This window comes from Puma concolor, chromosome A1 (assembly GCF_028749965.1).
Source record: "Puma concolor isolate L17-30 chromosome A1, mPumCon1.1.hap2, whole genome shotgun sequence".
Taxonomy (NCBI): domain Eukaryota; kingdom Metazoa; phylum Chordata; class Mammalia; order Carnivora; family Felidae; genus Puma; species Puma concolor.
In genome coordinates, this window is record NC_141667.1 from 66624639 (window position 1) to 66650260 (window position 25622).

General features: G+C 56.5%; 1 protein-coding gene across 3 annotated transcripts in view; it reads left to right on the top strand.

The window, feature by feature from the left end:
* The window catches only part of UNC5A (unc-5 netrin receptor A), a 62119-nt gene that overhangs the window by 35114 nt on the left and 1383 nt on the right, over window positions 1-25622 (top strand). The window contains exons 2-15 of one of the 3 annotated variants that reach the window (XM_086676370.1): window positions 11207-11428; window positions 16589-16732; window positions 16996-17099; window positions 17246-17426; window positions 18075-18242; window positions 18814-18978; window positions 19926-20114; window positions 20216-20518; window positions 23320-23407; window positions 23658-23826; window positions 23982-24215; window positions 24322-24471; window positions 24544-24708; window positions 25384-25562. In XM_086676370.1, the coding sequence (XP_086532496.1) occupies window positions 11207-11428; window positions 16589-16732; window positions 16996-17099; window positions 17246-17426; window positions 18075-18242; window positions 18814-18978; window positions 19926-20114; window positions 20216-20518; window positions 23320-23407; window positions 23658-23826; window positions 23982-24215; window positions 24322-24471; window positions 24544-24708; window positions 25384-25562 (2461 nt within the window). The remainder of the gene's footprint in view (window positions 1-11206; window positions 11429-16588; window positions 16733-16995; window positions 17100-17245; window positions 17427-18074; window positions 18243-18813; window positions 18979-19925; window positions 20115-20215; window positions 20519-23319; window positions 23408-23657; window positions 23827-23981; window positions 24216-24321; window positions 24472-24543; window positions 24709-25383; window positions 25563-25622) is intronic. The other 2 variants (XM_086676387.1, XM_086676413.1) reach the window with 2 other exon arrangements.

Consider the following 25622-nt stretch of genomic DNA (forward strand, 5'->3'; position numbering starts at 1 on the left):
AGCCTGACTTGGGACATGCCTGGTGTGAGGTTCTGGGGGACATCCAGACGCAGGGAAAGCTGTCAGCAGTGAGTGGGGCTAGGGAGCCTAGTTGGGGAGCCATGGTCAGGAGGCTGGTGGGAAGCCATGGGAGCAGAAGCCCCAAGAGAGGGCAGAGCACAGGTGGGCAAGCCACATGGATGGGGAGCAGAGGAGGAGCTGGGTTGGGGGCTCAGATACCACTGCTGCTGGGAGCAGCTGGATCTGGACTGGATTTTCCTGTGGGTCCCTTATGAAGAGAAGTCCAGATGGACTCAGCTGCTAAGAATGGGGTCACAGGATGGCTGACGACCTGTGGCCACAGGGTTTTCATCCTGGTGACGGCATTGGCCACCACAGCCAGATTTAGCCCGAAGGACGATAGGCAGTGCTGTTATACGTGTGTGTGTACAAGGCTCAGTGTGTGTGTACCCATGAATGCCAGAGCACGAGGCACGGCCAATATGACTCTGGAACACTGTGTGCCTAGGACTTCCTAGGTGGGGCTGTGGCCACTGGCCACTCCTTGGGACAAGGACTCGAGTCTGTCTTGGGCACTACTGTGTGGCCTGTGCCTAACACGGTGCCTGGTGCATTGCGCCCGGCAGATATTTGGTGAATGCACGTGTCCTGATTAAGAGCTTAGGGTGCTACAGCCATCTGGCCTGGGTAGGAACCCATCACTCACTACTGACTTCACCTCTCTTTGCCTTGGTTTCATTGCCTAGAAGTTGGAGATTTAAAATAGTTCTTTGCCAGGGCGCCTGGGTGGCTCAGTTGGTTGAGGATCCAACTCTTGATCTCAGCTCAAGTCTTGATCTCAGAGTTGTGAGTTCAAGCCCTGTGTTGGGCTCCATGCTGGGTGTGAAGCCTACTTAAAAATAAGTAAATAAATAAATAAAAATAGTTAATAGTTCTTTGCCTCCTAGAATTATCATGAGGGTTAGATAAGAAAATCCAAGCTGTGCTAAGACTGTGTATGTGCATGTGTGAGTGAGTGTGTACGCGCACGTGCACATGTGTGTGGGTGGGCATTTGTTGGCTGTGGTTGTGGGTAGTATCTCCCACTGGCCAAGGGCACTTCTCTGTGCGGCCATCCTGTGGTCTCTGAGCTCTGTCCAGGGGCTGAAATTGCCCTGCCCTGTCCGGTGCACACTATGCAGAGCCAGGCTAAGGAGCTAATTGCTGCTCCTGCACCACCCCTGGCCCCCACTCTGGCCAGGCTGGCATTAAACCAGTGAGATATGAAATGCCACCATATCTGGGACAGGGTCTTTAATTAAATTAATTGCCAGCAACATTGTAAAAATGCTGATGGGGTCATAAACGGCGCATCGCTGATGCCATTCATCATTTCCTCAGACTTGCTGGGGGCCTCACCTGGGCTGGGGGTGGGACTGGGCATGCGGGGCTGAGCCACTGGGGAGTTCTGCAGCCACCAGAGCCTCTGGCAGGTGGGCTGGCTGGTGGCAGGAAGACCAAGGGAGAGGGGAATGGGAGTGGGTGGGGCTCCTTGTTTTCAGTGTGGAATAATTGCACAATTCTTAACTGAGCCTGGATGGTTACCTGGAAAAGGGCATGGATGGAAATGGAGAATGATGACTCAGGAGCTAGCTGGGGCCGGGGAGGGAGGGGAAAGGGGGAGGGGGCATCCTTCAGCCTGCTGGCCAGAGTTATCCTGGATCCATGGGCAATGTGAGAATCTCACCCAGCCTGGCCACTGATAGCTGAGTGACCTTGAGCCAGTCCTTCCCCTCTCTGAGCCCCAGTTTCCTCATTGGGAAAACAGGTAAACCCCCATCCTGCCTGCCTGCCCAGACCCCTCCTGGTCTCCCTCCCAGAGATCCCGTTATGCCAGGGATCCCGTTATGTCTCTACCAGCTAGGGCCGCCGTAGGCCCTGGTAGGGCTCAGAGCTTGTATGCTGACCTCCCGCTGAGCAGTGGTGAGGAGGCTGGGCCTGCGCCCACCACCCACCCCTGCCAAGTGAAAGGTGGAGGAGGCCTGCCACAGACACACACACACACACACACACACACACACACACACAAAACCACACACATACACACGCACCACCCCAACCAGAAGCACTCCCACAGCAACACACACTCCACCACCAGAAGATTCCATAGTAAGAGAAAGCCTTCCTTCCCTAGTTCTCTCTGGGCTGTGCGACCACATAATTACCCTGTATTCCATTCTATTTAATTGCAGCTTATTAAATTCTAACCAGCCAATTATCAGCCACAATTACAGCTTAATTCAGGGACACAATAGCTATTTTATCGTTTGTTAATCAAATGCTTATTTAGGCCTCAGCTTTATTAACTATTTCTCTGGCCCAAAGCAAGGCCCTGTGGCAGGAAGGGGCACTAGGAAGAGGCCCCTGGGAGCCTGTCCCCCCCATCACAGCACTCTCTCCCTTGGCATTCCAGTAGTTTCTAAGTCCCCTTTCTGGGTGTGTCTGGGGGACCTTAGTGATGGCAGCAGTGTGACACTAAGTGTGAGCACTGGATAGAGTTGGAAGACCTGAGTTTGTTTGTTCCTGAATTCAGCACATGTTTATCAAGCACCTACTATGTATTGGGCCCTGGGCTGGGTTCTGGTACTATAGCAGAGAACCTGACAAGTGTGGTCCCTGCTCTCATGAAACATTTCAGGGAAGGGGACATGAACAATAACCAGCAGGCAAGTTTACAAACAGGATGACTTCAGATAACAGTGAGCGCTGTGAGGGAAGTAGACTGGGAAAGAGATAGGAGGCTCGGAGGGGCTGCTTCAGAAACAGTAACTTGAAGGAGGTAACACTGGAGCTGAGACCTGAGGGATTCAAGGGGGCAGCTGTAGAAGAGCAAGGGCAGTGTGTTGCAGGTGGAAGAAAGAGCAAGTGCAAAGGCCCTGTGGTGAGATAAGCTTGGAGGGTTTGAGAAACAGAGAGGGTCAGCATGGTCACAGAGTGAGTAAAGGATGTGAGGTGGACAGGGCCAGACCCTGGTCCAGTAAATGCCCAGAGCCCCTGCCCTGTGCCTGGCCTGGGCTGGGAGTTGTCGAGAACCCACACAGCCCTTTGTCGCTGGATGACTTTACGGAAGTCCTGAGCTCGCATTCCCTGTCTGTAAGATGAGGGGCCAGCAGCAAGCACCTGAGTACAGCCACCAGATGACAAGCCCGGTGTGCAGCAGCCGTGGACAGCGTGGCCCGGCCACACTAGGCATGAGTGTCCTCTGAACTGGTGAAGTGGCACCGTCCCCCACTCCTCTGCTTTGTTCTTTGCAGTTCAGCCCGTCTGCATGTCCTCCTTGTGGCGCCGGTGTCTGTCCTTGTGACCAGGCCCCTGGAGCCCGTTGGGGAAGAGGGTGACTTTCCTCCAATCTTGGGGAGGTGGCTGCTGCTTCTGTGGCACCTTCACGCATTCATTGCCATGGAAACTGGAGTGCCGCGCAAGCGTGTGAGTGTGGGTTGGGGTAACAGCCCCCCACCCTGCTACTTCCACCTCGTGCACACTCCTAGACAGGAGAGACTGCAGCTGTGTCCTCCCCCGTTCACTGACCACGCACGCACTGGGGCAAAAGAGCCTGGCCCCAGACGTGTCTCTGCCCTCCAGGAAGTCCTTGCTATTGGGTGCGAGAAGCAGCAGCCAGGGGGACAGATGATTGAGGGATGGGCCAAGGGGCAGAAAAGGGAAAAAAGAGGGGCATGGGTGGGCACCTCAAGACCCCAGGCAGGGTGGTACTAACCCATCTCAACCTGGTGCAGGGTCAGCATGAAGTGGCCCAAATGAGGAAACTGAGGCTTAAGAAACAGCAGCAGGGAGGTCTGCAGCAGTCAAATGAGCCCCCAAAGCAGCTGACAGGCAGCACAGAGGTTTTTTACATGTTGGATTTGGAAGAATTCTGGGGCACATACCTCAGCTTGCTTTTGCCCTGTGGTCCCCATTGTCACCTCCAGGCAGGTCCGTGTGTCCAAGTTGCTGCCTGGAACCACAGGGCTCTTTGTGTGGCTCCCAGATCTGTCATCTTGGGGCCTCTGGCCCACCATTCCTCCATTCCCCCTACCTCCTGCAGCTGTCTCTGCATCTCTGACAGCAAGTGCAGTTTGTCCCTGCTTATCAGAGCCTCCTGGTGAAGCTCCCTCATGATAGAATTGCCGATGTTTAAAAAATAATAACTCACGAAGCAATCTCAGGCTGCGAAGGTACAAATGGGCAGGAGAACAAAAATCCCCATTCCCCTGCACGTGTGCACCCCTCAGTGCCCCACCGCTGTGGCCCTGGCCCCTGGCTCCCTGCCTTCCCTGGGTGCTGCCCATGTTCTCTGCCTCCCTGGGGTCCAGCACTCATGCTTCTGAAATCAAGTTCCCTTTCCATTCATTTCTTTGATTGATTGATTGATTGATTGATTGATTGACTGGAGGGCAAGCAGAGCTGGCTTCCCATCAGATTTGAGTGTGTGTCCTCCACTTTCAGCCCTCCTTTTTGGGCTCTGGTCCCATTCAAGGGAATGATGTTCACCACACATTCAACAAACACCTGCTGGGCACTTGCTATGTGTCAGATCCTGGCCGGCTCAGGGGATGTGCAAAGGATGTCACCATTCAGTCCCCGCCCTGAAGGTGCTGACATTAGAGAGACAGACTCACAAATAGTGACAATATGAGGTTTAAGATGGTGGGCAAGTTCAGCTGAGCTGTGGGAGGTCAGGGGAAGTGTGGCCCACTCTGTGTGAGTGTCAGAGAAAGCTTCCCAAGGGAGGAGGTTACTTGAACAGGCCTTGAAGGACGAGTAGAAGTCACCCGGGCATATAGACCTACAAAGCCTTCAGGACTGGCCCAGAAGAAAGAGAGGTTCTCTTTCTAGCAGTCCAATCCAAATCCCAGAGTCCCATCTGTTCAGGTGGGGTGATCTGCCCATCTGCGAACCAGGCAGCATCGTATGCCTATTTCTGGGGCCAGATAAGGGCTCAGCCTACCTGGACTGAATGAGCACATGGCCTGAGTCGGGTGGGGGGAGCATCCTCTACAGAAAACCAGGTACTCTTAGCCAGAAGGGGAGGGAGGCAGAGCCTGGAACACAATGTGCACAAGCCCTTGAGGGACTACAAACAGTCAAGATGCCATCCCACGGAGCACACTTGGAGGGAGGCCCTAGAGGCAAGGCCAAGTGGGCAGCTCAGGCCCTGGGCCAACAGGGCCTCCAGTGCCAGGTGAAGGGCGTGGTGCGTTAGCCTGTGGTGCTCTCTTCTCTCCACCTGGGCCTATAGAATGGGAACACCCAAGCCCCAGGGGGACCTACCAAATGCAAATCTCCAGACAAGGCATTCTGAGAACAGAAGCGCCCGGGGCCCAGGCGTCAGGGGGCTCAGTGCTGGGTGAATTGCCAGGAAATTTTCAGCCTGGAGAAAGAGAAAGCTGCCAGGCCCCAGCTCCTTCCTCTACCCCATATCAAATCCAGAACATTTCTCAGAGTAGACAAAGCAGGGGCTTGTGGGTCTGACCACCAGGACTGTCAGGGAAAGCGTGCGAGGATGAAAGGAGCAAGTGGCAGCAGGGGCAAGGCTGCGTTTGGGACGTACTGCTCCCATCTCCCAGCTGAATGAGGCCAGGTGACACCCTGCCCCCTCCCCTCCTCCTCCCTCCCCAGGGACTGAGCCTTTGCTCAGAAAATCCAGTTCATTAATAGCTTGATTAATCACACCTCATATTTTCATGGTGCTTTTAAAAATAAAACATTTGAAAGCACTTTCACACCTACCCTGGGCCTCAGAGTTACACGGGCAGGTCTTATCATCCCAGACTGCAAGTGAGAAAGGGGGGCTCAGACTCTGAGTAGCAGCAAGTTGGCGTGTGGCCGTGCAGGAGCCCTCTCCCTGCCCACACCTCTGCCTGTGGGCCACTCTGCACAATATCTGGATCTCCCTGCAGGACAAGAGTGAAGTGGCCACCCTTGGCAGGTCTTCTGAAATTCAAGGGGGAAGAAGGGGTAGTCATGCAGTCACTCAACAAATACTCCATCAGTATGCTGGGCTCCTGCTCCAAGCAAACACATGGCGTGCCAACCATCCTGAATGTACCCTGGAGGGAGGCTCAGGGGACAGGGTGGGCACTGGGGCAAGTGACAAAGAGTATGGATCTAGAAAGGTGTCCCAGCGGAAATGGCACATTTGCTGAAACTTGAAGACTGGGTGGGAGTTCCCAGATGCACCTCGTGAGGCAGGTCTACCATGCTCCACTCTGTTGGACGCGTCCTCATCCATCTCCCCACTGCCACTCCTGCCTCCCTCCACCTGTTCATGCAGGAAGATCTCATCATTCCCTTGCACACAGAGCCCATTGGGGATCTGCCAGTAAGTGGAAGAGGGTTTTTTTATGGTAATTTTTTTATTTTTATTTTTTATTTTTAAAAATTTACATCCAAATTAATTAGCATATAGTGAAACAATGATTTCAGGAGTAGACTCCTTAATGCCCCTTACCCATTTAGCCCATCCCCCCTCCCACAACCCCTCCAGTAACCCTCAGTTTGGTCTCCATATTGATGAGTCTCTTCTGTTTTGTCCCCCTCCCTGTTTTTGTATTATTTTTGTTTCCCTTCCCTTATGTTCATCTGTCTTGTCTCTTAAAAGTCCTCATATGAGTGAAGTCATATGATTTTTGTCTTTCTCTAATTTCCCTTAGCATAATACCCTCCAGTTCCATCCACGTAGTTGCAAATGGCAAGATTTCATTCTTTTTGATTGCTGAGTAATACTCCACTGTATATATATGCCACATCTTTATCCATTCATCCATCAAGGGACATTTGGGCTCTTTCCATACTTTGGCTGTTGTTGATAGTGCTGCTATAAACATGGGGGTGCGTGTGTCCCTTCAACACAGCATACCTGTATCCCGTGGATAAATACCTAGTAGTTCAATGGCTGGGTCATAGGGTAGTTCTATTTTTAGTTTTTTGAGGAACCTCCATACTGTTTTCCAGAGTGGCTGCACCAGCTTGCATTCCCAGTGAAAGGTTTTTTTTTTTTTTTAAGTTTATTCATTTATTTTGAGAGAGAGAGAGAGAGAGAGAGAGAGGGAGGGAGGGAGAGAGAATGAGTGGGGGAGGGGCAGAGAGAGAGGGAGAGAGAAACACCCACACAGGCTCCACACTCCACACTGAGCCCAACGAGGGGCTCAGTCTCACAGATCATGAGATCATGACATGGGCCAAAATCAAGAGTCAGCCACTTAACTGAGCCACCCAGGCACCCCTGAAAGAGGTTTTCTAACTGGATTCCAGTAGGGCAGCTGGGTCATGTCCTCTGCAAGTAAGAGGTCCTTGGCTGGGGCACGGTAAACAGAGCCTCTGCAGAATTGAAGGCTTGGGTTCAGGGTATGCCAGGGCCATATAGTCAGTGGGACGTGCACCTGCCAGCCCTCCTGCAGCCCCTGTGTGTCCATCCTGGCAGAGCCATTCATCCATGCTTATTGCTTGAACAGCCCCAAAGGAAGCAGCCAAAGGCACCCCACTCTGAGTCCCTAGTTGCTAATGCCTGCACTAGGCGCCTTGAGCTGAGCGGCAGGGATCAGGGATGGATAGGCTGGCTGAAGACAAAGGCCTTAGCCGCCCACATGTTTCTCTTGCGGTAAGAGTTACAGCACCAGTGAGGACAGGCCATAGATGCAGAGAGGGCAAAATGATATTGTGGTTTCCTGGGAGAGTGAGGTGGGAACCCCTCTTTCCAGAGGAAGCGACAATAGAGCTGGGCCCTGAGGAGAAGGTAGGAAAGTGCTGGCAAAGGAGGGAGGAGGGGTGTTTGAGACAGAGAAGACTGTGGGCCGAGACCTGGAGGTGGTGAGGGAGGTGCCTAGGAGGGAACAATAGGTGTCTCTGCACAGAAAGGCTGGTGAGTTGTCTGTGCCAGAAGACTCAGGGATGTCAACCAAAAGCATTTGGCTTATCCTGAAACAGCTGTGGGAGCCAGGCACACAATAGAAACTAGAAGAGGCAGGCCTGGGCTAGAGCAATAGGGAGTGGCGGGGACTGGGGCAAACTAGAGAGCTTGTGCCCTGTGGAAAAGGTCATAGATCATTTGGGCCTGAGCATGCACTGCTTGATGTTATTTTTCTTAGACAAGTACAGGATTCAGGTGAAAGAGAAAGTTGCTTACTCTAGTGGCCTGTGACATGCAGCGGGAGGGACCCAAGGCTCATGTGCTGCCTTAGTTCAGGCAAGAGGCCTAACTGGGACAGTGAGGGGTCAGGTAGATCACAGGTGCTGACCACAGGGTGGAGGGCACATGGTGAGCTTCAGGGCCAGAGGAGGGGAGGCCAGCTCTGGCCACCTAGGAAACATCTAGTAGCTCCAAGAGGACGTCCAATGGGGCCTGAATTTACCCCTACCTATGGCCTTAAGAGTGTCCTTGATAGAGGGCATAGCTGCAGCCTGGAGGGTGCCCCCTGGGTCCACCTAGTAAATGCCTCCCCTCAGGGTGAGGAGGGGAGGCCGCACCAGCGTGGCGTGACGGAGGCCCTGGAGAAGTGAGCTATGTCCCTTATTGGTCACAGTACATTTATTTTTCATTAGCAGTTAAATGCAGACATGAGGGATTGTGCTGGGTTCAGCGGGCAGCTGACGTGAGCAGTGCTTGGTGCCGCGATCAATAGGGAGGCTTGAGGGCCACTCACTGCCCATATCCCTGGCCGGGACCCCTGCCCACCCAGCCCCGAGCCAGTAGGCAGGCACGGGCCATTGCAGACCATTGCTTTGAGCTGCTGGGAGGTGATGCACAGGGAAGCCCTGAGCCTGCCACTGGGGGCTCCCATTCCCTGCTGGACCAGCCCCCTGTGGGCCCCACTCAGAGGTCAAGCTTGGCCATCCTCTGTGCAGCCCTGGGTCTGTGGAGATACTGTGTCTAGAGACATCACTGGGCCTACCAGCTCCCCATTCAGACCCATACTCAGGAGCCCATGCTCTCCTTCAGAGTCCTAATCTTAGGAGGCCTGAGCCTGACTCAGTCCTGCCCTTGGCTGGGTAACAGTGAAGAGCAAGTGTAACAACAGAAGAGTCATGAGGTGGCCACCGGACATTTTGTGAATCCAGGGCCCGAGCCTGGGGGTCTGAAGTAAGTGACTTTCCCCTGGGACCCCAGATTCCCCATCTGTAAGATGTCTAGATGGCTCCTCCCCTCCACCCCTCCACGTTCCTCAACCTCAAATAGACCCCCAGAGGGCACTGGCAGAGCCCCAAGGAGGTGTTGCAGGATGGGGCAGGATGGGGAAAGGTGAGCTTTGTTTTCCTCGCTGCAAGTGTCGTTCCGAGGCAGGTCGGCCTTCATCTTGGAGCTTGTACAGGGAAGTGCAAGGGCGGCTTCCAAAAAGAGTTCACAACAGGAAGAGATAAGCTGAGGAGAGGCCATGGTCTTGAGGGGGAGGTGGCAGATGATGGCCCTGCGGCAGATGCTGTCTTGCTGAGCCAGCAATGCCCTCCACCTCCCTGTGTCCCTCCCACACAAGGGCATGACTCCCCGCCCCCATCCTGAGGGCAAGGCATCTGAGGCTCTGTGCCTCAGTTTCCTCATCAGCCTTCAACCACGAAGACATTGCTATGAGTGCCTTTTCTCATTTCATTCTCACAACAATCTAGGAATGGCGTGACCCATCTGGCAGGCAGGGAGACAGGCTGAGAGTGGGCTGGCATGCCTGAAGAAGTCACACCAGGCTTCAGCCTCTCAACGGGCATTCCCGTTCCCAGCTCACCTGAGCTGGCCCAGGACACCTACAGGACCAGGCGCGGATCCCCTCCCCAAAATCAATCTTGGGGTGGAGGGCAGACTCCCACCTTGGAAAGAGAGGGACCTTGTGCTAAACAGCAGAGAAAGGGCACTGGATGCCCTCTGGGCAGAGAAGGATCAAGGCCCAAGGAGCCAGGCCTCCTTGTGTTAGAAGCCCTTTGTGAGTTTTGGAGTGCTCTCCAAAAGGGTAGACTAGACAGTAGAGAACCCAAGAGGTAGACCACATGAGGCCCTTCCAGACTCTCCCGAGGGGCAGACAGGACCTCAGTGTCACAGATGACAAAATGGCTATCTCACCCAAGGTCACCTCTAGCAAGGAGCAGAGCTGGTCTCTGAAGCCCATGTTCTTCCCTCTTTATGGCCAGAGGCCACTGTTGGTTGTCAGGGTGGCTTGTGGGGGAAATCATAGTAGCCCTGAGGGAAACCAGGCCGTTGAGGGCCTATTTGGCGGGCACCTAGCTGGAGGCGGAGGGCACCCCCACTCCATCCTCCCACTGCCTCCCAATTCACCCTTCTCCACCCTCCCAGGGTCCTGCTGGCCCAACAGACCGTCAGACTGCCTGGCGGGGGGAGGGGTGGGGAGGTTACCTCCACCAAAGCCTCAGAGCCAATTACCTGTGTAATTAGCAACAAATGACTTGTGGGATGGTTGTGGTTTTCAGTTAAAATTAGAAGGAAGCCCAGATTCAGGTCTCCTTGAAGGGGTGGGACATGGCCTAGGTCCCTCAGGCTCCCAGACACACTCTCCTGGCTCCCACCCTGCCTGGGCCCAGCCAGCAGTCCAGGCTCTCCCCCCACCCTGGGGCCTCTCCTGTCGCACTGCCACCAGCACCAGCACCAGCCCCCTCTGCCATGTCTCCCCTCATAGCTGCCCCCTCCCCTCCTTCATTCACATGCTATTTTCTGAGCGCCTCCTACTTACCAGAATGGAGATGAGCCCAGAAGTGGCCCTGGAGGCAGCCGGGGCAAGAGAGGAAGGGACCCTGCCCTCCCCCACCCTGGGCTGCCCACCTGCTCTGCCAGGGTCCTCTCCGTCCCTCTGGCTTTCTCTGGACCTCCGAGGGTGGTGGGCTGCCTCACCAGATCCCTGAACTTCTACCAGAGTAATAATGAGCCCTAACTGCTGCTCTGTGTGGAGGGCATCCTAAGGGCTGGGACTTCTGCCCTTGTCTCATTTCATCTCTCTATAGTCTTCAGAAGTGGGTGGGATTCCCCATTTTACAGAGGGGACGCTGAGGCTCAGGGGAGCATTCGGTAGCCTAGATTGCTGGGCTGGAAGTGGCAGCCTGGCCTCACTCTCCTCCCATCAGCCACACCCGCTGCCTTCCCATGGCCCAACCTCAGCACCTATATGGGCACGTAGCCCCCAAGGGCCCTGAAAGGCTGGCCCCGGCTCACCTTCCCTCTTTGCCCCTGCTGCAGGTGCCCAACAGAGTGCCACGGTGGCCAACCCAGTACCCGGCGCCAACCCAGACCTGCTTCCTCACTTCCTGGTGGAGCCCGAGGATGTATACATCGTCAAGAACAAGCCGGTGCTGCTGGTGTGCAAGGCCATGCCTGCCACGCAGATCTTCTTCAAGTGCAACGGGGAGTGGGTACGCCAGGTGGACCATGTGATAGAGCGCAGCACGGACGACAGCAGCGGTGAGGCCAGGCTGGGGGGCCAGGCAGGGCCAGTTAACGGGGAAGCGAGTCTCAGCCTCGGAAAAAATGGAGGCCCAGAATGGGGCTTGCAATTACCCCTGGCTGCACACCTGTGAGCAGGAGGACAGGATATAACCAACTCTGGCCACCACCCCAAGCCCCCAGAAGAGGCAGGATTCCCATACTTCACACCCCCTATATATACACCGAGGCCTTCTCCAGGAGACCCCACCCTCACCAGAACTCACCACCTGGGAAGCGGGTTAGTGAGTAAAAGGGAAGCCCCCTACAAATGCCCCAGGAGGCTATGGTTGGAGAGGCAGATGCCCACCACTGCATCTGAGCCTGGTCTGGGCCACGGGCAGCCTGGCGAGAAGTGCCAGCAAAGAGAGTTTGGATGGAGTAGGTCCCAGATAATGAGGACGTGACACTCTGATCTCTGTGCCCCCATTCATTCTTCACACATTCCCTGAGCCCCCACTTTCATGCTGGGGACACAGCCACCACCTACAGAGAGCCCCGGCCCCTGCAGAGAGGTGGGCAGCATGGGGACCTCTCAGTGAGTTCTGGGGGCTATGGCAGCAAGAGGAAAGCATGACTGAGGCTTCTCAGGGGAGGTGACATGGAAACAAAAGGGTTATGAGAGCTGGTCAGGGAAAGAACAGGGGAACAGCATTCTAGGAAAGGGGCTCAGCAGGAGCAAAGGCTTTGGGTCAGAGAGGTGGGCATACTGGTCAGGGTCAGGAGGGAGGGTATGAGGTGTGCATAGGTAACAGTGGTACCATCTGGGAGACTCACATCTTGGGCTCTGGAGTGAGGTCACAGTCCTGTGGGATTTCAGAATGCCAAGTGAGGTGGCCAGAGCTATGAGTGACACTTGGGGCCCATGGGGGTTGGGGTGCTGATGGAAGGGGCAGACGCAGAGACGCTAAGGAGAGGGAACCAGTGAGACTGAGCTGAGACATGGAGGGAGGGGTTCCAGAGACAGAGGGCAGACTCAAGAAGTGCCCTTTCTGTGGGACACCCCATTTCCTGCCTTAGGCAGCAGGCAGCCAGTGGGGATTGGGCAGAGAGCCTTTGTTTGGGGTCCAGCACTCTCCAAGAGCAGGCCTAGTGGAGCTGACTATAGCCTCTCCTCCTCCTCACTGTTTGGACCCCAAATAAGTCCATTTCCTCTTCCTTCACCTTGGCACTTTGTGAAGCCCCCACACATGAGGAGCCCCTCAGGTTGAATCCCGAGACATAGCACGCATCCTGTGGGGGTACAGCCACCAGAGTGAGGCCAGAGCAGCAGTGCAGATGAAGACAGGCAGGCCATGCCCAGGACAACTCACACAGATGTCAAGGCAGGCAAGAGACCCCAGACCTAGAGGGGTGGCCCATGCCACGAGGCAGGAGGGTCTGGGTATTCCAGAGAAGATTCCAGAGGATACTTTCTAAGCATGAATCTTAAAACCTCCTGGAACAAGCATTTCTGAGGCCAAAGGACCAGAAGGTGCAAATGCAGGAATGGTAGCCGGCCTGCGGAGACCCCGGTATGGGCAGAAAGAGTGGGCCTGGGGGGCAGGCAGCAGAACATAGGGTTGTGACTGCACTAGAACTCTGTGGAAAGTTGGTGCTGGGAAGAGGGAGACTAAAGGAAGGGGCCCTGCCTAGGAGAACTTGGAAGCTCTCACAATAATGGGGATGTGAGCAAATGAACCCTGAGTTTTGGCAGAGGGTGATTTAGTCCTCAGAACCAACCTGTCATGTTACAGATGGCTCTGACTCATCCAGGGCCCCAAAAGGGCTCCAAACAAGCATTCTGGTCCCTAGAAGCCACACCCGACTTTCCCCTACAAGACTCAGCAGGGGCTGGTCTCCTTCCCACCAAGCATCAGCTCCCCAGTCAATGATTCCTGCCCAGGCCCTTGAGCTCTGCAGCGCCCTGGCCTCCACACAGAGGCTGCCTGCAGCTGTTTTTCTTGCAGTCCTCAGAGGTTAACTGAGGACCTGCACTGTGCCAGGCCTAGGTTAGCCCCCAAGATGATCCCCACCTTCAGACCCCAGCAGAGGTACCAGAAACCTCCCTGGCCCTGCAGCTTTAGAACCTGGTGGCAGTGTCTGCCTCCCCTCACTGGGCCTGTTTCCTCATCTGTAAAATGGGGTAGGGGGGCTGGTAGGTTGGTGGGGGAAGCCATGAGATCTCATGCACCCTGTATGAGCCCGGCTCCAGGCCTTTCCTCTCTCCCTACTCCACACCCAGGGCCCAGCACCATTTTGAGTCCTCCCACTGCTGTGGCAGATCCCCCAGGGAAAGGACAGGTGAGGAGGAGGAGGAAGCTACAGTCGGAGACCTGCCTTCCTGCATCGTTCAGGGCCTGTCTAGAACTCCTTAGAAGGCTCTAGGCCAGCCTCCTGCTGCTCCCAGCCTCTCCTTCCAGGTGTCCCCACACACCCCTCCTTGTCTCCTACCATCAGGAATTCTGGAATCCATGGCTTGGCTGAGACCCAGGTTAATGCCTGCATAGCAGTCATAGACTGGGTCACACATGCCAAGAGCCTCCACCCCAGAGTCCCCAAGAGTCTGCTCTGGTCTTGCTCCCTTCAAACCAGGCAGAGAGCAGAGCTCATGGGGACATATTTGCCCATAATCACTGGGGCCTTCTCCTGCCCTGAGCATCCATACTCAAGCCTCCCATGGCCAGCATATCCAAATTTGTATTGATCTTGTTGATTTTTCAACCCAAAGTGATTGAGTGCTTTGAGAAGAGATAAGCTCACAAACAGATGTCACTGCAGTGGGCAGTGGTGTCATGCAGACACTGAGACCAAAGACCCTGCCCCAGGAATGTTCTGTGGTCAGGCAGATATGGTAGAGTCATAGGTCAGCACAGATCCTTAGCCCCACCCATTCCTGTGTGGGTAGCTGGGTGGACACCTCAGGAGACAGCACCCCTGTCTTCACCTGACTTGTCCCCAGTTTCCATCCAGAAAGCCAGGAGGAGAGACCAAGCCTGAAAACCCTCAAACCCAAACCTGCTGATGCTATAAAAGCCCCAGATCTGTGAAACCAAGCATTGTGCGTTAAACAAGCTGGTTATTAGAAGCAGACTGGCGAGAACATGAGAACCTAAGCCCAAACTTGGCCTCAGAGCCCCAACCCCACCCCGCTAACCCTCCACCTCCCAAAAATACTCAGCACACCCACACTGGGGCCTCCCCATGTGCCCACAGCATTCACACACCCACTCACACCCCACACACTCTGGGGCCAGCAGGGACCATGCATCCTTTCTCTCCTGGCATCTGCTTGGTGACCTGCAGGGAGGAAGGCACTGTCTTCACATCCAGGACCAGCAGGACAGGGTCTGGGTCTGGATCTCCCCCTAAGTCCACCAGCTTCCTGGAGCATGTGGTGCTTGAGGCCACTGCCTGGATCTGGGACATCGTGGACAAACTTGGCCCTCCTTCATGGCAGCAGGAAGGAGATGAGGGGGTGGCAGTGGCAGGACAGAGAGGGGAGGAGATGGGGAGAAAGAAATAGGAGTGCTTAAATTTAGTGCCGTTCTACCCAGACTGAGTTTCCTGAGCTCCCACCACCACCATGGGGGATGGAACAGTCCATCCATCCATAGACCTGTCCACTCAGGAAATGTACCCAGTTCAGAATGTTCTGGAAGTCTCTCACCATTAACCCCCGAAGCTTAGAGCAGGAGGGCCCTGTCTCCACCCCCAAGTGTATGCACAGCTCCTTCTCAGATGCCCCAAGACTCTAGTGTGCTTGACAGGTAGCTGGAGCCCAGGGTCCTTCTACTATACACACCCTATGAGGGACCCCCAGTTCTCAGCCTCACCCTACCCCCAGAGAATGCACACATCCTTCGCCTTAGAGAGAAGGGGTGCCAGGCAGTGCCCAGAACAGAGGGAGCTCAGCCATGATGACCTTGGCCAGAGGTCTCCTGTGAGAACTTGCTAGGGGCAGGGGCAAGTGAGAAAAATCTGGGGGCCCAGTGTGGGAGCTGGAGAGACTCATGAGGAGGGGTGTGGGCAGAGGTCAGAGAAAGACATGTTAGAGAAATTAAGGGGGAAAACAGCCTCCCGGCCTGTCTGCTCAGCTGGGCTGCTGCTCTCCCTGCAATGCAGCCCTAATTGAATTTCTCTGTTAACAATGGAAACACGTTGGTTGCCCGGCCTCTCTCCCTCTTTCTGATAAGCCAATGACCCGAGGGAAATTGGGGTCAGGAGGAGGAGAAATTGGAAACAGTCTTTTTTCACTCCTGGGGACACTGGTTTTGGCCAAGGGCCAGGAGCCCAAAGGACGGCAGGCATTCCATCCCTTCTGGGTCCTCAGAGGATCTGGGCCCCCCCCCCCCCTGGGGCGCCCAGGTGTGGCAGAGGACAGGGGGGCTGAGTCTGTCTTTGAGAGGGGTCTCTTCAGCCCAGCCCAGTTGGGGCAGAGAGGGTCCCAGATACTCATCACTAGCCAGCTTCACCTTTGCAGACTGCCCCCTCACCCTCACCAGCGTTTCTTTCTTGAGATGGGCAAGTCACTGCCTCTCTAAGCCTCTGTTTCCTTATCCATGGAGTGGGAGCAATGCCGACCAAGGGAGTAGATTGAAGAAAATAAGCTAGCTTGTGGGAAACCCTGGCTAAGCCCCAGGGGTCTATTATCATACTACATAATCGCTGTAATTATATTGTTAATAGCTGTTACTATATTATCACATGTCAGGATCTACCTGCTAACCCCAGGGAGGTGAACCAGATCCTTCTTCACCTTTTTTTTTTTTTTTTTTTAATACACAAAAGCCCCAGGGCTCTCCTATCTACCTCACCCTTTCTGCCTTGGGTCCTTGAAGGCCAGCCCCTGTAGCCCAAAGCTCCTCTGTGCTGTTGTCTCTGAAACAACAGGAAGCCCATTTAGAGACATTTCTGTGACTCCAGGGAGACAGGCCTGGGGTAAAAAAGTATAATGAATGGAGGAGCTAAGGACTGGCTCCTGGCTTTCAGGAGGTATAAATAGAGTACCCCCTGGGGCTCCCCCAGAGTTCCCTCCAGGCTGCTCCTTCTGAGCAGAGTGGCCATGGTGGTGTAGGGACCCCACACATCTGGACAGCAAGAACCGTGTGAGGCTTGGCATGACTAGGACCCTGGCTACCCACCTCTCCTGCCCCCCAGGGCTGCCCGCCATGGAGGTCCGCATCAATGTCTCGAGGCAGCAGGTGGAAAAGGTGTTTGGGCTGGAGGAGTACTGGTGCCAGTGTGTGGCGTGGAGCTCCTCGGGCACCACCAAGAGTCAGAAGGCCTACATCCGCATTGCCTGTGAGTCCAGAGCCTAGCCCTTGGTCAGGGGTGGCCAGAGGGTATCACTAGGGGAAGAGTCTGGTCAGAAAAACCTCAGGGCCTGCCTTGATGGGTGGAGAAATTGCCTCTGCACACGGCCCAGCCACCCCCATGTTCCCCCTGGTCACTTGGCACTTTCTCCTGCCACATGCCACAGCCCCTGCGGGACCAGGGTACAGGGCCAGCCAGGTGAAGCTGTCATGAGGCACTCAGGCTGGAGGACACTCTTGTTCTTCTCCCAGATTTGCGCAAGAACTTCGAGCAGGAGCCGCTGGCCAAGGAGGTGTCCCTGGAGCAGGGCATCGTGCTACCCTGCCGCCCACCAGAGGGCATCCCCCCGGCTGAGGTGAGAGGGGCTCTGGTGCCCGCTCCGCAGGTGGGTAGGGCTCCCAGGTCTCAGGTCCTGCCTGCCCTGACGCCCCCAGGGGTTGCTCTCGCTCCAGGTAGGGCCAGCATGGGCGGGCAGTGCAGTGGCGTGGCTCCCTCCCCCAGGTGGAGTGGCTCCGGAACGAGGACCTGGTGGACCCGTCCCTGGACCCCAATGTGTACATCACAAGGGAGCACAGCCTGGTGGTGCGACAGGCCCGCCTGGCCGACACGGCCAACTACACCTGCGTGGCCAAGAACATCGTAGCGCGTCGCCGCAGCGCCTCGGCTGCTGTCATCGTCTACGGTGGGCCCCAGCGCTGGTGGGGCAGAGGGGCTCCCGGGCATAGGGATATGGGGTGACGACATGTTGGTGGCTCCCCATGGAGCCAGGGACCAGTGGACCAGGCCATGGCCTCACTGGGAAGGACAGGGAGAGGGCTTGCTGTGGCTGTCTGGGAGCCGAGGGGCATGCCTGGGCAGAGTTGTGGGACAGGTGGTAGTCTTCTGTGGCTGGACCATCCCTTGGCTTACCTGTGGGCCAGGGACATCGTGCAGATGGAGATGAGGGCACAGGATGGGAGTCTAGAAAAAGTGACAGACTACAGCCCATGCTCCTGTGTCCCAGGTATGGGAAGTACAATGTTCCAGGCACCCTAGGAGCAGGCAGAAGGGGCGGGTGCAGGAGTTGCCTGCATGAAAGACTGGGCCAGGGCTGGCTGCCCTGAGTGCTTGCAGAACCTGCTGGGAGAAGGGGCTGTGGAGAGGATACTGCCAGGCCCTGGGGGCCGGTGAGCACAAGCATGGGCTCCCCTCCAGGGCTTCTTCACCAGCACAGCCACAGTCCGCCCGTTTCCAGCTCACAGCCCCTCTGCCCTCCTGCCCTGGCCCCTGGGCCAGCGTGTCTGAGGAAGCCCCCCCGCTCCCTGACCCCAGTCCTTCTCTGTCCGGCCAGTGAACGGTGGGTGGTCGACGTGGACCGAGTGGTCCGTCTGCAGCGCCAGCTGTGGGCGCGGCTGGCAGAAACGGAGCCGGAGCTGCACCAACCCGGCGCCTCTCAACGGGGGTGCCTTCTGTGAGGGGCAGAATGTCCAGAAAACAGCCTGCGCCACCCTGTGCCCAGGTACCAGCGGCCGCCACCTCCCGCATCGCTCCTCACCACGCCATCTCCGTGCCCTGGCTCCATTGTGCCCACCAGCCTGCCCCCCATGGCTCCATCCCACCCGCCCACACGCAAGGCCAGGCTCAGTCCAAGGCTGGGATGGGGTTTAGTGTGATCGGAAGCAGGGCTTGGTCTGTGTCCAGGCTAGGCCTTGGCAGAGGGGCTGAGTCACAGAGGCTGAGGTACGATCAGGACAGGTACAGACAGTGTGGGGCAGGGGCAGGGCACCGCCTGAGGCTACAGAACCACCTATGCCTGGAATCAGAGGGTCATCGTGGGACCAAGTACCCTTGCTGCCCCAGGGCCAGGATGGCCCCATAGTGTGGATAGAGCAAAGCAGGCCCGGCATCATCGTGCCTCCTGTCATTAGCATGCGTCATCCAGGCCAGCTGGACACCAGAGGGTGTGCTCCTTACCACAGCATCGCACCTAGGTCTGGATGCCCAGCAGGGCCGCACTGGCAAACTGCCCAGGCTGGCTGCCCAGGCTAACTGCACCATCTCCTCTGTGTTCGTGTCTGTCTCTCATCTAGTCGATGGCAGCTGGAGCCCGTGGAGCAAGTGGTCGGCCTGTGGGCTCGACTGCACCCACTGGCGGAGTCGTGAGTGTTCTGACCCAGCTCCCCGCAATGGAGGTGAGGAGTGCCGGGGCGCTGACCTGGACACCCGAAATTGTACCAGCGACCTCTGCGTGCACAGTGAGTCCTCTCTGCCCCAGGAGTCCTCTTGAGTTTGCCAGGATTGGCCCTGATCAGCCCCCCTGCCACAGGCTGTATCCCCTTCTCCAAAGTTTAGGACCCTCGGGAACTCCCCATCCCTAACACACCCTAATACCTCTCTCACCTCTCATGAAACATGCATACGTGTGAACCTTTACCATGTACACCATGCCCCTGGATCCCCCTCCTCTCCTGCAGCTTCACCTCCACATGGTTCCCCAAGTGCACACAGGAGTCCTTTGGGGACACCAGGCTTGTGAGGCCTGTTAATTACAAGGCCATAACTAACAATTAAAGATCTCTGTTGGATTTTTTTCTCTAGAACACACCCTCCCCCATTCTTTCAATTAAAAACCTAATTATCTGTGTCAATTCCTTTCTGATGGACATTTCTTCTATTATGCAAAGCCCTTCTAAAATCAATATAAGCTTCCTCCAGGCAGTCAATCACCCCCTCCCCAGCCCTGCCTCAGGCCTGGGGAGGCAGACAAGAAGAAGAGCCCCAGCACCACTGCTTCTGGCCCAGGGACATGGCTAGGTTGGCAGACCGCCCCCCCCCCCCCCCACAAGAAGCAGATCCCCTACTTCGGGGATCCCAGGAGCTTCCGTTCAGCCCAGCAGCCCATTGGGGCTGTCCAGGGAAGTATCTTTTCCCCTCCTCCATCCTTCGGTAGCAGCAACCTCAGACCGAATGGAGCAGTGAGAGATGTGATTTGCCCAGAGTGACAGAGCATGGTGGTGGCAGGCAGATGCAGGACTGAGATGCACACATGCTGACTCCATGCTCCCTGCCACCCGTATCCCCAGCCCCGCTAGTGCTGATGCCCAAGGAGTGAGCGCCTCATCCTCCTGGGGTGTAGACCACTGACCTCTCCTTCCCGGCCTGCTGCACCCTGCCCCTCCCAAGGCCACGCTCTTTCCCGCAGCTGCTTCCGGGCCCGAGGACGTGGCCCTCTACGTGGGCCTAATTGCTGTGGCTGTGTGCCTCCTCCTGCTGCTGCTCGTCCTCATCCTTGTTTATTGCCGCAAGAAGGAAGGGCTAGACTCAGATGTGGCTGACTCGTCCATACTCACCTCAGGCTTCCAGCCTGTCAGCATCAAGCCCAGCAAAGCAGGTGGGGTGCCCCTCGCCCCTACTCCTGCCGGGCCCCCACACCAAGAGCTGCCCAAGAGATCACCTCAGTGCCACTCACTGAGTCTGTCTTTACCCTTGCAGACAATCCCCACCTGCTCACCATCCAGCCAGACCTCAGCACCACCACCACCACCTGCCAGGGCAGTCTGTGTCCCCGGCAGGACGGGCCAAGCCCTAAGTTCCAGCTCGCCAATGGGCACCTGCTCAGCCCGCTGGGTGGTGGGCGCCACACGCTGCACCACAGCTCACCCACCTCTGAGGCCGAGGACTTCGTCTCCCGCCTCTCTACCCAGAACTACTTCCGCTCCCTGCCCCGCGGCACCAGCAACATGACCTACGGGACCTTCAACTTCCTCGGGGGACGGCTGATGATCCCTAATACAGGTGGGAAGGACCCCAGAGTGCCCCGGGGAACTCTAAAAGGCAAGACTAGCCTTTGTGTCTCTCCTGGAGGAGGATGGGACAGCTCTGATGTTCTTCCTGTGCTGCTCAGCCTCATCCCAAGTGCTGAGCCAGGCCAGCAAGAAAGGGGATAGAGTTTTGGAGAGGATCCAGTCGCGGCTGGCAGTAGGGCTGACACTGAGGCCATGGCCTGAGTGTCTCCCTTCTGTTACCTAAGGGACAGGACTTCTGTCCATTCATTTCCACAGTCAGCCAGCCTGTGTGTGCTGGACTCTACATTGGACCCTGGGCCCAGAGGTAGGACAGGTGCCAGCCCCAAGGAGCTGGCAAACTAGTGAAGAGATGGCAGACCACAAACACCTGAACATGGCATCCCCCACCCACCACCTCGCGGAAACCCCTCTTGATAGAGAATCCACAGATCCCTTCCATAGTCATCCTTTTTTAAAGATTTTCAGTAATCTCTACTGAAGACCTTTTGAGGAAGCACAGCAGCCTCTGATGTTCCCACCTTGAAATTTTCTATCCCCTCAGCTGAGATGACCCCACATGCCCCTGATTTTCTTGCCCCTCTCCAGCTGCTCCTGGTGCCTGTTCCCTGAATGTAGGTGTTCCTGAGAGCTCCCTCCTGGCACCCTCTCGCCGAGCAGTTGCGCCTACTCCATGGCTTTAATCGCCATGTCTGTGCAGATCACTCCCACTCCTCCAGCCCCAGCCACATTTCTCCTGGGCGACAGAATCATACACCCAGCTGCCTCCTGGGCAGCTCCATCTGGATGTCTCACAGCACCTCAGATTCCTGATGCCTAAAACAGCACTGTCTCCCACCCTCCCCCAGAACTTCCTGCTTCCTGGCTTTCCCCACCTCAGGGACAGCAAAGTCAAGTGGCTCAAGCCAGAAACTGGAGGTCACCGTGACTTCCTGGTCTTTTTCACTTGTCCCCCCTCACCTCCACAACAGCTTTAGTCAGTCACACACCAATTCCATCATTCTTCCTCCTCAAATGTTTCTGTGTCCTCCTGGCTCTCCTCCCTACTGCCTTTTCGGGCTCAGGCCACCACACATACCTCAAGCATTCACCCAATGACACCAGACTTAATCATGTCCCTCCCCTTCTCCAACTGCTTTGGGGGCTTCACAGTGCCCCCCACAAAGCCCACATGACACAGCCACAGTGTCCTGTACCCTGCCAGCCAGCTACAGTGGCCCCTACCCTCCTATGCACTCTTTTCCTGCATGTAGCAGTCATGGTGGGCTCTCAGAACTCCAAGCACACCATGCTGCCCTTTGCACACACAGATCCCTCTGCCCCCATTCACTGACTCATCTGCTACTTCTCATTCAGGTCTTGGCCTGGCAGCTCTCCCTCTCTGTGCCTCATGTCCTCCTCACGGGGCTGCTAGGATGATGAGGTGAGATGGTCCATGTCAAGCTCTTAGGATAGGCACAGTGGGCACTCAGTGACCATCAGCCTCTCATTTCCCCTGGGGCAGGGGGGCTGCTGCTCCTCCCTGCTCTCCCCTAGCACCCTTAACCACCATCCACTTGTGTTTCTACCCACGGGGCTGACGCCTCATGAGAGCAGGGCCCATGGTTTTCCCTCACTGCCTCAAGTACTCAACATTAGCATTCATTGAATGAGTGTGCAAGTGTGTATACCTCTGCCACAGAGAGCATTCATATGTGGATCTCTGGAACTGCCACCAACACTGGCAGCCAGTAGCAGGAGGCAGCACAGAGCTGATGAAGGGAGCAGTAGCTGTAAATATGCCATCTCCTGGGCTTCAGTTTCTGGGAAGTAGTGATATTCCAAGTAGCCCATCTCAGAGTTACCCACTCGGAGCATAAATGTAAGCTTTTGGACTTGGTGGGATAAAGTCGTAGAATTCCTTCTCTTCCCTGGTCACTAGCCTCTGAAGCCCCTTCTGATGTAGGGACTCCCTGCCCTAAAAGAACAGGAAGGTGAAGTAGGACCACCCTTTGCCATCCCCCAGAGGAACTCTGCAGCTCCTGTCCCATTGTGCCTCCCCTGGAACCACTCCTCACTGAGCAGGCACTTTTGATGCTGCCCAGCAAGACCCTGCTATGGAAGTGAATCAGCCAGACAGAAGGATGTGTGTGCAAAGGCTCCCAAACCAGGGAAGGCTACCTAAGGACCCAAGTTGTTAAAGGCCCCAGCCCCATCTGTAGGGGCCACTGCCAAATGAGGAGCAAAGTCATTGTGGCCGAGAATGGCTATCCCCAAAGATGGCCAGGGCCGATGGAGAGGAGGAAAGCTTGAGCAGAGCAGGAGGGCAGGGCATCTAGGCAGAGGAGTGCTCAGGAAAGTGGCTCCAGAATGGCCAAGTATATGGCACAGGCTGTGCTGAAGAAGCTGCTGGAAAGGCAATTGGGGTCATAGGTGAAGGGTCTTAAATGCCAGGTCAGGGAGCTGGACCTTATACTGGAGGCAGGGAAGGTTTTAAGCAGGGAGTGCCCTGGTCCCACCCAGTGCCTTTTGGGTGATGGGTCAGGTAGGTATAGCATACCTGACACATTTTGTTCCAGAGTTTTCTGTGCCCAGGCTAACTAAGCATGCTTGTCCCACCTGAGTTCTCTCAGCCTCTCTTGGGGCCACTAGGACTCATGGACAGCCTGGCAGTGCCTGTGGCACCTCTGTCCCCTAGGCCAGGCTGACACCGGTCAGTTCTCAAAGGGAGGCTCTGGTAGAGGCTGGCAGAGTGGGGTGTTTGGTGTCTTTGCAGCCCTGGTAAACCCCAGCCCTCCTCCCACTTTGTCACAGGGATCAGCCTCCTCATCCCCCCAGATGCCATACCCCGAGGAAAGATCTACGAGATCTACCTCACGCTGCACAAGCCGGAGGACGTGAGGTGTGGGCCCGGGCCCTGCTGCTGGGGCTGGGCGGGTTCTGCCCTCTGCCTTCAGTTACCATGACGCCCCTTGCCCACCCACTGTCAGACTTGGTCTGGCGTAGCCATAGGGAGGGCAAGGAAGAACTGCCCATATAAGCTCCACCCAGCTCTGGGGCCACCAACCTGGGGTGCCGCTACCCTGCCCCAGCCAACGCCCAAGACAGCCCACTGATGCTTTTCCCTCCGCACCCATATTTCCCCACTTGAGGTTGCCCCTAGCTGGCTGCCAGACCCTGCTGAGTCCCATCGTTAGCTGCGGGCCCCCTGGAGTCCTGCTCACCCGGCCCGTCATCCTCGCCATGGACCACTGTGGGGAGCCCTGCCCGGAGAGCTGGAGCCTGCGCCTCAAAAAGCAGTCCTGTGAGGGCAGCTGGGAGGTGAGCAGGAACGGCCCTGAGCCCACCCACCTGAGCACGGGGCTCAGCGTGGAGCCTGGGCTTCCTATCTGGCCCTCGAGCCACCCTCTCCCCAGTCTGGCTGCTCCTCAGAGTTGTAGTTGGCCATGAGCTGACCCATCGGGCCCTGCCTGCAGGATGTGCTGCACCTGGGTGAGGAGGCACCCTCCCACCTCTACTACTGCCAGCTGGAGGCCGGCGCCTGCTATGTCTTCACCGAGCAGCTGGGCCGCTTTGCCCTGGTGGGAGAGGCCCTCAGCGTGGCCGCAACCAAGCGCCTCAAGCTGCTCCTGTTTGCCCCCGTGGCCTGCACCTCCCTTGAATACAACATCCGAGTCTACTGCCTACATGATACCCACGACGCACTCAAGGTACCGCGTGCCCCCACCCTGCCACGGGGAGGTCCTCTGGGAGGGGTGGCAGTGGGGAGGGTGCTCCGGGCCCCAGGCTCAGCTGACAACCTGGGGCACGCCGCAGGAGGTGGTACAGCTGGAGAAGCAGCTGGGAGGACAGCTGATCCAGGAACCTCGAGTCCTTCACTTCAAGGACAGTTACCACAACCTACGCTTGTCCATCCACGATGTGCCCAGCTCCCTGTGGAAGAGCAAGCTCCTCGTCAGCTACCAGGTGAGGGCACTCAGGGTGCCTGGAGTGGGCACACCCGATGCCGGGCACGCCTGACGCAGCCTGTCTCCTCAGGAGATCCCCTTCTATCACATCTGGAATGGCACGCAGCAGTACCTGCACTGCACCTTCACCTTGGAGCGCGTCAGCCCCAGCACCAGTGATCTGGCCTGCAAGGTGTGGGTGTGGCAGGTGGAAGGCGATGGGCAGAGCTTCAATATCAACTTCAACATCACCAAGGTGGGCAGAAGGGGGCGTCAGCACTGCTGAAATGTGCCCGCACCCCCACCCCCCTTCTCACTGGGCCTACCCTACCACCAAGCCCACCTCCTCCTAGAAACTGCTTAGCAGCTTCCTCCAAGTCTCCAGGGAGAGAGGTGCAGATGCAGACGGACAGATGCAGACAGATGCAATCACAATCTGACATGGGGTAGAGATGGAAGAAGATGTGGGAGCAGCAGGAGGGATAGACAGAGCCACCTGGGGGCCCTGGGGCTTCCAGGAGGAGGAACTTTGTACAGTGCCTTGAAGGATGAGTAAGAGACAGGCAGCAATGAGTGAAAAGGGGCAGTGGGAACTGAGTGTGGAGGACAAAGGCAGTGAGAAGAGTTCAGTGAGTTCTGAGTGGTCAGTAGAGGTGACCTGGGGAAGAGTGATGGGGAGAGAGGAGGAGAATGAGGCTAGACAGCTCTCCTGCTTACTGGCTGTGTGACTTTGGATAGGTCACCATACCTCTGAGGCTTGGGACCCTCTAAACTCTGGTGTGAGCAGGGCCCTGGCACACCAGGGGTGCCCAGGAAATTGCCCATGCTGCCCCTATGCTCTGAGGTGGTCTGGATACTCCCCCAGCTGGAGGTGGCAGTGGGACTGGGCCATGAAAGTTCTAAGAGGCACCTCCACCCCTCCTTCCCCTAGGACACGAGATTTGCTGAGCTGCTGGCTCTGGAGAGTGAAGGGGGGGTCCCAGCCCTAGTGGGCCCCAGTGCCTTCAAGATCCCCTTCCTCATTCGGCAGAAGATCATTACCAGCCTTGACCCACCCTGTAGCCGTGGTGCCGACTGGCGGACTCTGGCGCAGAAACTCCACCTGGACAGGTGGGTGGGAGATGGGCAAGGAGGGGCTACAAAGGCCACCTGCAGTCCATCCTGGTGGGA